The 12,796-nt window shown below is 51.5% G+C and overlaps 1 protein-coding gene across 1 annotated transcript; it reads left to right on the top strand.

The window, feature by feature from the left end:
- The first annotated feature begins 7,231 nt into the window (after positions 1-7,231).
- Positions 7,232-12,419, top strand: LOC123112394 (uncharacterized). The gene is made up of 8 exons (XM_044533371.1): positions 7,232-7,592; positions 8,906-10,020; positions 10,119-10,419; positions 10,551-10,757; positions 10,840-11,013; positions 11,169-11,369; positions 11,479-11,592; positions 11,693-12,419. Exons 2-8 carry the CDS (start codon positions 8,930-8,932, stop codon positions 12,035-12,037), a joined length of 2,433 nt encoding a protein of 810 aa, XP_044389306.1. The 5' UTR covers positions 7,232-7,592; positions 8,906-8,929; the 3' UTR covers positions 12,038-12,419.
- Positions 12,420-12,796: the final 377 nt, after the last annotated feature.

The following is a 12,796-nucleotide window of genomic DNA, read 5'->3' as shown; positions in this document are numbered from 1 at the left end:
CCTATGAATGCCCAACAGCGCCTCTTCTAAACCATACCCAGTTTGCCATTCATTCGAGGACAGCCCAGAATTATCCACGCGTTCGTCCAGAACGCCAATTTGAGCCATCAACCTGGCTTTGTCACGCCTTGACTCAACATAGTGGTTTTTGGACCAACCTCTAAGGAATCTATGAAGGAAATAAGAGCATTAATGCCAGTCATCCATCGGGTCAAAAGAACGGCGAGTAGAAGAAAGGAAAGTCAGAATCTTTTGTACCACCAACTCATTGAAACCCTCCACATGTAGCCAGGACGCATCAAACTGAAACCTCAGGAGACCCACTGGGCGCGTACCATCATCTAGAATCAGGGGCGGTGTGATCCGAGCCAACACAGGCAAGGGCTCTAAGACTTACACGGGGGAATAAGGAATCCCACATAGGACAAACAAAAACCCTATCGAGAAGAGAGCGGATGGGGGGAGTTTGATGGTTAGACCAAGTGAAACGGGCTCCAACCCTAGGAATCTCACGAATAGCCGTGTCCCTAATGAAGGCATTGAAAGCATCAGCCAGAGGCCAAGAGAAGTTAGACGAGCTCTTGTCAGAAGGGAAATGAAGCGGGTTGAAGTCGCCCCCGATCAAGAGGGGTAGCTGGCAAGATTCTATTTTAATACTAATCTCGTCCAGAAAAGCAGAAGACATCGCGTGGTCAGCCGGACCATATACCACCATTATTTCCAGCAAGGAATTGAGAGATCGAAGAGAAACCACCGTGCTAGCCCAAAAAATGTCATGGTCAAAAGCCACAAAATCAAAAGTATCTTTTTTGGTACCAAGCAGAAAACCTCCCGAATGACCAACTGAGGCCACAAAGTTCCAATGAAATCTGTCTATCCCAGCAATGGCCGATAATTCGCTCACAGAAAAGGAAGATTTGAAAGTCTCGACAAGGCCGATAAATTCAACATTTTCAGCTCAAACCAAGTCTTTAAGTTGGTCCCTGCGCCCCCTAGCGCTGAAACCTCTAATGTTCCAGAATAAAGCCTTCATCTATAAGACAAGTTTTTAATACGGAGACTCGACCTACTCGGCGCCATGCAGGATTTTGCATGCTTCCCTGTCCCACGTTTAGAGACCACCAGGGGAGCTTGACACCTGTCATCTCCCCCCTCGTCCCCACCGGCCACAACCAGTGGGGCACCCGAACCCACCCCAGCCTCCTTGGCTTTCGCAATATCAGCCTGGGCTATTTCATTCGCCCTAATAATACCAAGAATAGATGAGGGAGAACCCAAGCTAGAGTCTAAGCAAATACCCACATCATCTAAAATTTTGAGCAAGTGATTATCAGATTGTGAAGGAAGAACTAAACGCACAGGAGAGGGAGCCGTGGGGAGGGAGGGGGAGGGGGCTGGGAACGAACCTGAAGGGGGCAGATCCCGCGCCGCAGCACGCCGAGCAGCCCGATCGGCCACCCGCTCACCACTGTTGGAGACGCGGCCGCTCTTGCGAGCCGTGGAAGCAGGCGAGCGCACAGGCACAGGGCAAGCACGACTGGGGGAAGCCGCAGCAGAGGACGGGCTCGAGGCCGTACCCAGATCAGCATCGAGCCTACGGTAGAGCCCAGCCGCGGACTGCCTAGAGTCATCAGAAGCATGGCTCTTGGCGGAGTATTTCTTGACAGAGGATTTCTTCTTCTTCTTGGACACAACGGGGCTAGCCGAGGGTAGATCTTCAATGCCAGACAAGGAGGAAGAAGCGGGACAGGCAGAGAGATTGGAGCACACCGTTGAGAAAGGCGTGCCCTTAGCCCCACCAGAGGCCGCTTCCCCGCCGCCCAAATCAGGCACCGAGTCCTGGGCACCCCTGCCATTAGGCGCATTCTCCTTTAGCATCTCCTGATCTTCGGGAGAAAGTCCATCCCACTCCGACTGGGTGAAATAAGGATCAGTCCCTTTCATGGAGTCGTCGGGGCATCCGTCCCCATCTTTGCTCTTGTCGCTGTTGCCAGAAGCCGGGGGCGGGGGAGGAGGAGGAGGCGACACTGGACCCGAGGCCCCCTCCACCCTCACCCGGAGCCGAAAGCCACCAGCCGCAGGGAAGACGTCAATGACGCCACAGATGCACAGAGGGTCAACACACCAAACCCGAAGCAGGGCCGGCCCTAGGATGGCCAGAGAATCTTGGTCCACTTCAATCGGTTTCCCGATGAGGACCCCAAAAGCCATAAGGAACGTTGTGGTGCGCATGTTAGGAGGGACATCTTCAACCAGCACCCACACATCAGACAGAGAAGAAATTGCCTTGGACCCGTTAGAAGCAGCTTTGACCGAGACCACAATTTGATTCAGAGGCAGCGTGAAGCTAGTGCAAGAGGAAATCATACGGAGGCTCTCTTTAGAAGGAAAAGTCGCAGCAAATTCGAACTCAGGAAGTTGGCAAATTTGTCAATCCCAACCACCCTCATCCCATAGCTGAAGTTCGTCAAGAAGGGTCTGGGAAGAAATGCGTTTAGCCTGGACGGAGATAATGCCAACATTGGATAGCGACGGGATAGGGGCTACCTCCAGGATCCCCCTATCTAAAGCAAAAAAAGAACACCCAGGGATGCCGGTACCATAATGGACAAAAGCGGGGGGCTTGACGCGATTCTGACAGTCCACCGTTAGGTGACCGTCTTCCCTACAAATGAGGCAGAAGGGTGGGTTTTCGCATCGAGATTGGAAATGGCCGGGGCGGTGACACACAAAACAGGTGAGGATGGGGTTGGAGACTTGGGATTGGGGAGGGATGCGACCAGAGCCACGAGGAGGAGGAGGAAGGATACCGTCACCAGGCGCAGCAGGCCCAGATCCGGAGCCCCGCCCAGCAGCGGGACCGACAGGGCGGCGAACCGGGGCCCCCGACGCGCCTCGGGGAAAGAAGCAGGACGGTCCACCCCTAGCCACCACCGGAGCCCGCGACGGCGCGCCGCCCCGGAGAGCAGCACCCAGCGGAGGAGGCGCCTGGGTTGGCCCCGACGAGCCCGCCCTACTGGCCGCCGCCGCCGACTCCCAGGGATCGACCGCAGCCGAAGGAGCACCAGACACGGGGGGGAGAGGCACCGACGAGCCTGAACCAAAGGCGCGGGGAGACACGCCAGCCGACGCCGCTGCCGACCCCGCCTCCGGGGCGAGCGAGGCCTGCAGCTTCGCACGAAGAGCCGCCTCGTACTCCAGATCCGTGGCCGCCTCGTCGGAGCCATCACGCCCCCGCTTCTGCCTGGAGACCGCCTCACTGGAGGAAGCACGAGAGCAATCCATTGTAGCCACCGTCGCAAAGGAGAGGGAGAGGGGAGGGGGAGGAGTAGATCTGGTGAAGCGCCGAATGGGTAGACGGTGTCGAGACAGATCTGAGGAGGAGGCAGGAAACCCTAGAAATGGGGGAACCGCACCCCTCCGCACCCATAAGTACCCTGACCGAGCCAGGCCTGGCTCGATACAAGGCCTCACTGGAGGGGTGGGCTGGACCTAGGCCGCCCGCGGCCCAGAGACCAAAGAAGGAGGGGGGGAATCAGAAAAGGACGCCAAAGCCAACACCGAGACCGGCCCACCAGGCCCAGTAGCACCCACCGGGGCCCGCGCCACAGGCGGGGGAACCAGCGCCGCCCCTAATCCCAGATCTAGGGTTGGCACCAGCCCCGACGCCGCCGGAGCGACAGAGACTGCACCCGAGGGCGAGCAAGCAAGGGGACCCGCGTGAGGGCAAGACCCCGACGGCGGCGCAACCCCATACACCCCAATGGACATTAGCGGGACCGCAACAGGGGACCAGCACGAAGCACGCCGACGACCACGCGAAACGCGGCGCCACCCATCCACCTCCACGGCAGGCACGACGGGCCGCCCCGCCCCCGGGCGCGAACTTACGCCGGCGACCCGTCGCCGCAGCCACAGGGGGACAGCACACCGGGACAGGGCGGGGAGGGGGAGAAGGAGCCTCAGAATTTGACCCGGAGCCATCCGAATCAAGCGCCCAAAACTTATTAGCCCGGAGAGGGGCGATGTGACCAGAGCGAGAAGGGGAGACCAGAGAGGAGAGGGGAGCGGCACACGACGCCGGAGCGGAGCCCGGAGGAGTCCGCGGAGGGGAGGAAGGAGGGGAGGTCGCACGGGGCAGGGACGCCGCCGGGACGGAGCCAGAAGCAGGCGTCGCCACAGGGGGAGGGGGGAGAGGGGGGGAGAGGAGAGCCATCGCTTTGATATTCAACAATCCCATCCAAAAACCTGATTATAGATAATTTACTCTTTTTTAAGATATCAACAACTATCAATGTGCTAATGTCTTTCATTCTTCGTTTCTCTCCATAGAATTAGGTGATCTGACAAACCAACAATCAAATGTCGCGGGAGGAGAAGATTTGATCATGTTCATGGACACGATCATACGCCCCAAGCCAGCCAACCTGTGTATTTTAAGACTAGTTGTGGTAGTCAAAGTGTAACATATTGAAATTATTTCATGAAAAATTCTGAAGAGACATACACGGATATAATAAAAAGTTTGTAGGACCGAATGAAATAATCATAGACTCAATGTCAAGACAAAGCCTAAATGTATGAAATCCCAAAGATAATAGATGGACATGCCAAGTTGGTTTGTTCGCACACGTGATTTTGCCTATATTGGCCTCCGACGCTTTGCTCAATCGTCTCGACGAGCATGGTTATAATCATTTTCATCACAAAAAGAAACAATTATAATTATTTTTTAGTCACCTTCATTGCAGGGTCATACAATGCTTAATGACATGAGTAATAGTGTGAAGCAGAGTAATAAAACATGAGTGCAGTACATAATGGGACATGTCCCTAAATCTTCAAGAATTAATTACACCCGTGGTACATAAACTTGCAGCATGGTATGCCTGATTTTGAACACCTCGTAAAAGTGGTATAACAACTCCGGTTCGGGTCTGCAAGGGAATACAATTTTCACTCAACCCCATAAATCATGAACATGCATAATTGACTTGATAAAAACAGAAACCCTACTTTGTTTAGGTACAAAATCAACCTAGAGACGACACTTGGAGATATTTTAATCAAATCACCCTGCATACCCTTCTCTCTCTCGCACAAGTCTGTAACCCTATTATTTTCCCCCAAATTCAGCACATAAAACCGCCACTACACCGGCGTTTTCTGGCCACTGTTTCTTCAAACTCCTTGGTTTCAACAAGATTGTTCTGTTGAGACGAAGGCCTGGATGTAGCAATGGATTTTGCTCACGACGCGCTGTGGATGGATGTAGAAGAAAGTGGCGCTGATTTCTTCAAGGGCCGACTTTATTTAATATATGGTCTTTGACCTTTTCAAGAAAAAAAGTCTAGCACGAAGATGCGTGTAAGACCTAATTGACCAAGAAACATGGCAGCGCTACAAATATGCAATACACATAATTTAGCGATCAACTTGACAACTCGTGACGCGATCATGATCGTACAATGCGATTTTTTTCACACGTACACTAATACACAGGGTGATATTTCTTTTGTCGTGGATATACATAGTGTTATCTTGTTACTGGCTATCATGCCAATTGTATTTTGGAAAGATCCAGCAAATTGCTAGCTTGATTTAGATTTAGCAGGAAGTAACGAAACATAACATGATGAAAATCCGAAGATCAAAGAAAAAGAAAAACAGCAACCCTATTGGTTGCAGAACAACACTACACTCCATGAAACACCATCCAACCAGTACAAGGCAGCGCAACTTCGACTCTGATGGTCACGAGTCCCTCTGACCGGATCCACCTTCAGGACGATGCCCCAAGAGAGAAAGCGACGCCGAATAGCGCCACCATCGTCCGATCTAAACTAGATCAAGGGTTTTCCCCGGAGCACGTCGTGAAAGGCAAGGTGGGAGCTGCTACATCGATGCCTCCAACAAGGGAGCGGCACCGGAAGGCGCCGCCATCGACGACTCTGGCCATAACTGGAGTACGACTTTTGCCGACAGTCCCACCTACATAGCCTGAGCCCAGAATCCGATCAGCCTACACACCGACCACTACCTCTGCCTCCACGGCCAACCTCACCTCTTCGGCAAGCTCGACATGCTTCCAACCTTCCGTCCACATCCCCCACTGGACGAAGGATGCAACCCCCGCAGCAGCGCCATTCTTCTCCTATCGAAAGGATGCAACCAAGCAGGACGCCATTCGTCTTCTCGAGGATGCAACGCATGCGGGCCATTCATCTCCCGACGAAGGATGCAACAACCACCGCGACACCATTCCTCTTCCTCGAGCCACCACCATCTCGTCCTCCGCAGCAGCGTTGAGCTCACCAAACCACCAAACAGGAGGATGCAACATCAAGCAAGGTGCCATTAATCTCCCACAACTTCGTCCGCACGGCTAGCGGCGTCAACCACATCGCCACCCGAGCCGCCTCCAGACCCCTAGCCGCCAGGGCACCAGATCCGGCCGCACCCAGCTAGGGGCCGCCACGCAAACCGCTTGGGACAGTCACCTCCGGGCCTCCGGCCGCCCTAGCGCCAGATCCGGCCGGCGAGGCCTGTCAGATCCGGCCGCTCCAAGCCAGCCAAGGGACCCCAACACGCCCGCCGGATCCGCCGCTGCCCGCTGCATCACAGGCCACCAACTCGCCGGATCCGCCATACCGCCGCCAAGGGCGCCCGCTGCAGCAGCGAGCCACCCTACCCCCGTCGCGCACCGGTGACTGCGCCCGATCCGCGCAGCCCCGCTTCGCCTCCACGCCCCCGCGCCAGATCCGCGCACGACTCATCACGCCCGCGCCTGTAGCGTGCTATGGCATTCGAATGGGATATGTTCAGTATGCATACAGTAAACTAAGATCAAAGATCCCCTAGGGTAAAACTAAGAGCACAATATTTTTTCTCAAGAATGATTGAATGGTTAGAAAGACAGTGATATCCTTGGTCAATCATAGTTTAACTCCTGATGCTCGCATTTATGTCAGCTCAGTTTCTCGAAGGTGCTTTAATGTGCGTGTGTGCGTTTATAGAGATGAGTATTGTTACCCTAAAAAATGAGTGTATGTATTGCGTCTGATACTGTGTCAAGAAAAAAGAATGGACGACCAAACAGCCCTGAAAAATATGAAAATGAAAAGAAAAAGACCGGCGGAAAGCGGTCGCTTAACCACACCGCGCGGTGAAGCGACCCGATCGTCAGGCCTCGAAGCGCGCGTCGTGTGATATGAGAGCAGCGTCAGGCGCCAGCCCAAACCCACCACCGCAACCCCCACACGCGCTGCACGCCTGTGACACCCCTCGCCGCAGCATCATCGCCCCTGCAAGTGACCGCTGGCCGCGTGCGCCGTCCCGTCTCCTCCTCCCACGCCGGCCGCCGCCCCCCACAAACATTCCGCGCCGCGCACAGTCGAGGCTCCTGCGCCGCCCCTGCAACCCCGCGGGGAGGCGCCCGGTGCCGCTCGCTCGGCATTAAGCCCTGCGTCGCCATTTTATTAGAAAAAGAAACAGAGGAGGGAGCAACCGCTCGGTTTGGTTTGGTTTCGCGGCTCCCGGCTCCCGCTCGCGTCGCAGGGACCGAGGCGGCCACTGCAGGAGGAAGAACCCCGGTGAGGACAGCCGCTCTGCCCCCCTTCTCGCCACCCCCCTCCACAAAACCCATCCCCGAATCCCTGCTGCTGCGCAGTGGGGAGTTTCCCGTGCTGAAGTGGTCGGTTCTAGATTTCCTTTTGCTGCATTGGTTCTTCTCTTTCTTCTCTCCTCTTCGTACTAGCTAGTTCCGTCGATGTGCCTGTGGCAAGGGATCCGGCGTCCATTCAGTGCTAGATAACCATGGCAGCGGATCCGGCATTCCTTCTTCCCTGTTCTTGCTCCTGTTCCTGTAATGGGTGTGCAATTTCCATGGCAGCTACCTCATCTGGTGAGCTCCGTTAGGCCAGGCATCTTGAATACGGATTTAGGTTCTGTTGGTGTCCGCATTTGTGAAATTCAGTTATTCAGCTATCTGATAGAAAGAAAAAAAATCTCTGTCCATTCGTAAAATTCAGTTAGTCAGCTATCTTATACTGTATTTTCCCCTGGACATTCTTGAACTTCTTCGTGGTGGATTGCCGTGGCCGTTTGCTTGCAACCATATGGATCGGAGTAGTGCACTTGCATACTCTCTTGCTTCGCCTGGTGGCTGGAAATTCCGGGCAACGACTAGGACGCGTCCATTGTTCTTAGAGTCAAGTACTTCGACAGTGCCGAGTTTACATCTGGTGCAGCTTGTCAGATCTCCCCTGTAGTCCAGTTTCGGTACAGCTTTGTGTCCAATTGGGAGTCGGGACCTCATTCTCCATCCAATGCAATCCAGTCCAACGGTCGTACACCCTCACCGCGCCCCACCGCCATGTGCCTCCCAACCACCTCCCTCCCCCTCAAGTGAATTGCACTAGGAGACACATTACCTGTACTGAAATCTCTTGTTGCTGTTGGGCATTAATTTTGTTGGTTAGATGTGTCTTTTGGTGTGTGTTTTGCCTAGCTGTCCAGATCTCGAGGCTTGATAGAGAGTACTAGCTGTTTGATCCAGTTTCTTTTACACTTTTACGGCATGAACAATTGCTTCTTACTTATGGTAGTCGGTAACAAATGAGTTAGTCAAGTGAATGCCTTACTGAAATCCGCATTTTATGTTGAGTACAGTGGAGGTTACTTGTTTGCTCTGAAATTCTACTGCACTGTCTGCACAGGTCTACACAAACTTCACATTTTTTTTCAGTTAAAGCTCGTTATATGCAATCGTTTTCCATGTGCCCCTTGCCATGGCATAATCATCATGATGGCCCTTCCTGGATGTCACTTTCTCTATCATGCCTATTGCTCACTCAAGCTGCTAGGCATTTGCTCATGTTACTAACTTTGTTAATGTTCTGTCTAGGTATCAAGTTTCTAGTACACTCAAATGGGTGCTAGGGAGAACGGGGAAGAGAGAAATGACCAATCAACTGATGTGGAAGTGGAACGAGATGCTAAACTAGGGAAGGAAGCTGAATCAGACTATGAAGCAGCTAGAGACTCCTTTTCATCTCAAGGTGAGTCTAACAGCAATGAAGATACTAAAGCGAAAAGAGTCTCAAGGGTTCCGAAGAAGCTAGCAAAAAAGGACACCAAGCCAAACAGCCCACGTCTGGCCAGAACTAATTCCACTCGTCTAGTCAACAAGAAGCTGCAATATATTTCACCAAACAATAGTCCGAACAAAGCACCGAAGCCAAGCAAAGTGGCTAATGGTGTTAAAACTGTTGAAGTTCAAAGACCAGAAACTGTGGAAGTTACTTCTTGTCCTTCATCTGATGTGTCTGAGGAAACAAATGATAAAGCTATTGAGGGCAGAGCCACCCATGATAAGTCCACCGAGGGCAGGGCCAATGATAATAAGACCACCGAGGGCAGGGCCGATGATAATAAGGCCACCGAGGGCACAACTGCTGATGATAAGGCCATTGAGGGTGTAGAGACTGATGATAAGGCCATTGAGGGCGTAGCGACTGATGATAAGGCCATTGAGGGCGTAGCGACTGATGATAAGGCCATTGAGGTTATAGCGACTGATGATAAGGGCGTTGAGGGTGTAGAGACCAGTGATACAGCCATTGAAGAAGCAAAGGAAATTGATGTCTTAGACGAAGCTCCGAAATGTGATCAGAGTACTGGCACTGATGATGAAATTGCTGATACTGAACAGAACATACTTGATGATGACAACTCAGTAGCATATGAGAAGAATGATGAGAAGATTGAGGAATTAGAATCAAAAATTGAAAAACTGGAGCAAGAGCTTCGTGAAGTTGCTGCCCTTGAGGTTTCTCTCTACTCTATTATGCCAGAGCATGGATGTTCATCACATAAGCTGCATACGCCAGCTCGGCGTCTGTCTAGGTTATATATCCATGCATCAAAGTTTTGGTCCCCAGATAAGAAAGCTTCTGTTGCAAAAAACTCTATTTCTGGGCTTGTGCTTGTAGCAAAGTCTTGTGGCAATGATGTTTCAAGGTAAATAAACGGGTCATAGTATGTCTTAACTTTATTCTGCACATGGCCGTGAGTATTAACTCCTGCTAATTTGATTTAAGAATCTAATTTTGATGTAGGTTGACATTCTGGTTATCGAACACAATTGTCCTACGAGAGATCATTGCACAAACCTTTGGCATTTCAAGCCAATCACCTGCAGTTATGAATGCTTTCACTACAAACAGAAACAGTAATGCAAAAAAGCTTTACAAGAATTCCCCGCCAATGCGATGGAAAATGAATTCCAGTGGCAAGCAGGCTAGACCTACTATCATGCAGTTTCCGGATGATTGGCAGCAAACTGGCACTGTCTTGGCTGCATTAGAGAAGATTGAATCTTGGATCTTTTCTCGGATTGTTGAGTCTGTGTGGTGGCAGGTAAGGTTCACCTCATTTTATCCTGGCAATTTTGTCAGAACCGTAAATTTGACCTGCTACTTGTAAAACATGACTAGGAAAATATTTCCAATACAGTATGTCAATATTCTGATCGGTATTTCTCTTCCTAGGCACTGACACCCCGAATGCAAACTCCTGTTGAGGATTCATCAACGCCAAGTGTTGAGAAACTGTTAGGGCATTCTTTGGCTGATCAGCATCAAACCACTTTTTCTATTGATCTTTGGAAGACTGCATTTTGTGATGTGTTCAGCAGAATATGCCCTCTTCGTGCTGGTGGACATGAGTGTGGCTGCTTACCAGTATTGGCCAAACTGGTAAGCTGTAAGTTTCCTTTCATCATTTGAAAAGAATAATATTCTTTTGAAACGTGTTTATGAGCTGTTCTGTTATCATCAGGTGATGGAGCAGTGTGTAGCCCGTTTAGACGTGGCTTTATTTAATGCCATCCTCCGTGAATCAGAGAATGAGATACCATCTGATCCAATATCCGATCCGATTCTTGACTCCAGGGTTCTGCCAATTCCAGCTGGCAACTTAAGCTTTGGATCAGGCGCACAGCTGAAGAATGCAGTATGTATCTAAATGCAGACTGAACCCACATTGTTTTGGTTTGATGCTTTCAATTCCACGAAGAACAAACTAGAATAGGGCATTTCGACGACCTTAGTTCACTCCTTCCAAACAAATTCTACCATTAAATGTTGACACGTGAAATGACTCCTCAGGTTGGAAGCTGGTCCAGATTGTTGACGGATATGTTTGGCATGGACGGTGATGACTCTCACAAGGATGGCCAAGGCGCAGGAGGAAATGGTGATGTAAGAAGAGATGGAGCTGAATCCAATTCTTTTAAGCTGCTCAATGAGTTGAGTGATCTTCTCATGCTCCCGAAGGACATGCTTCTTGAGAAGTCCATCAGGAAAGAGGTCTGTGACCGTGCATGACTCCCAAGATACAAGATGCTAAACTGTTATGATTTTATCTTCTATTTAACTATCAGATGTGGTGTAGTTGAAGTTTTGAATTTTGTGTCAGGTCTGCCCGTCGATTGGCCTTCCACTAGTAACAAGGATACTCTGCAACTTCACTCCGGACGAATTCTGCCCTGATCCTGTTCCTGGTTTAGTTCTGGAGGAGCTGAATTCTGAGGTATGGCCTCTCTTGCTGAAGTTGAACGAACCCCTTACATCGTAGCGCACACAAAATGTCATGGAGCACCATACTGAATTTTGTCACTCATGCCGCGCAGAGCTTGCTTGAGCGCTTCACAGAGAAAAATCTGATCAGCACATTCCCATGCACCGCTGCTGCCGTTGCGTACCGCGCCCCTTCATCGGAGGATGTAGCAGAGAAAGTGGCAAACACCAGTGGCACCGGAGAGGTGCATCAAAGGGCCTCGATGGTCCAGAGGAGGGGGTACACCAGCGACGACGACCTGGATGACCTAGGCTCCCCCTTGATGTCCCTCTACGATCGGAGCTCCCCGCCCTCGCCTTGTGATGGGGTCGCACATTTCAGTACTCGCCAAGAAGGCGCCGTGGCAAATGTAAGATACGAGCTCCTAAGAGAAGTATGGTCGGAGCGCCGTGATTGAGCGAGCGACCTGCAGGACTTGTTTGGCTGTTGCTTTGCGTAAAAGGGCGAACCAAGTGTTGGGGGCGTGAAGAATTTGCTTTTGCATCCGGCACCGAAGAATCAAAGAGGGATGATGGCTCCTCGCTGGTGTTGTTTCCTTTGCCCCCCTCAGATTTGTCCACTGCAGAATTTCTACCCTTCATTCGTTCGCCGGTGAGCTCGTTTGTTAGTTGCTTTTTCTTCTTCTCATGTACTAGCATACATAGTGGAAAATTGTAAGGAAAGGATGGTGAATTCGATCCTGGGTGTAAAATATTAATGCGAGTATGGACCTATCGGTGTAAGTAAAGGCTGGAAGAAGGGGAATATGATCCTGGCCTGGGTACCTCGCCTGTTCCTTGTGTGTTTGATCATGACTGTATCTCTCTTCCCCGACATTTTGCACCTCCGGTCACTGGTGTTGTGCGTGCCTGAGCTGTTTCCGCTTTTCTAGTCTGGCTCCCATCATTGGCGGTGGTGTCCAGCAGAGTAGAGCACAACAGCTGCCCTTTTGCATTTCTGAAGGGAATAGACACTAGCAGCCAGCAGGAGTGAGTGCTGTGCAAGGGATGGCGGTTTTAACGGCATACTCTGGTCGATTGAACGTTGGTAGTACAAGCAAACTGGACCCGTACCTGGACTGAACGGAGATGTCGTGTGCACCAGTTCTTGTGATGGCAAAGCCGGCTGGCACGCTGGCAGCAACGGAGAAATCGGGCGCAGGACCGATGCAGCCACC

Source organism: Triticum aestivum, chromosome 5B, assembly GCF_018294505.1.
Source record: "Triticum aestivum cultivar Chinese Spring chromosome 5B, IWGSC CS RefSeq v2.1, whole genome shotgun sequence".
Taxonomy (NCBI): Eukaryota; Viridiplantae; Streptophyta; class Magnoliopsida; order Poales; family Poaceae; genus Triticum; species Triticum aestivum.
The sequence above is the reverse complement of the archived record's forward strand: the minus strand, read 5'-3'. Positions and strand labels throughout refer to the sequence as shown.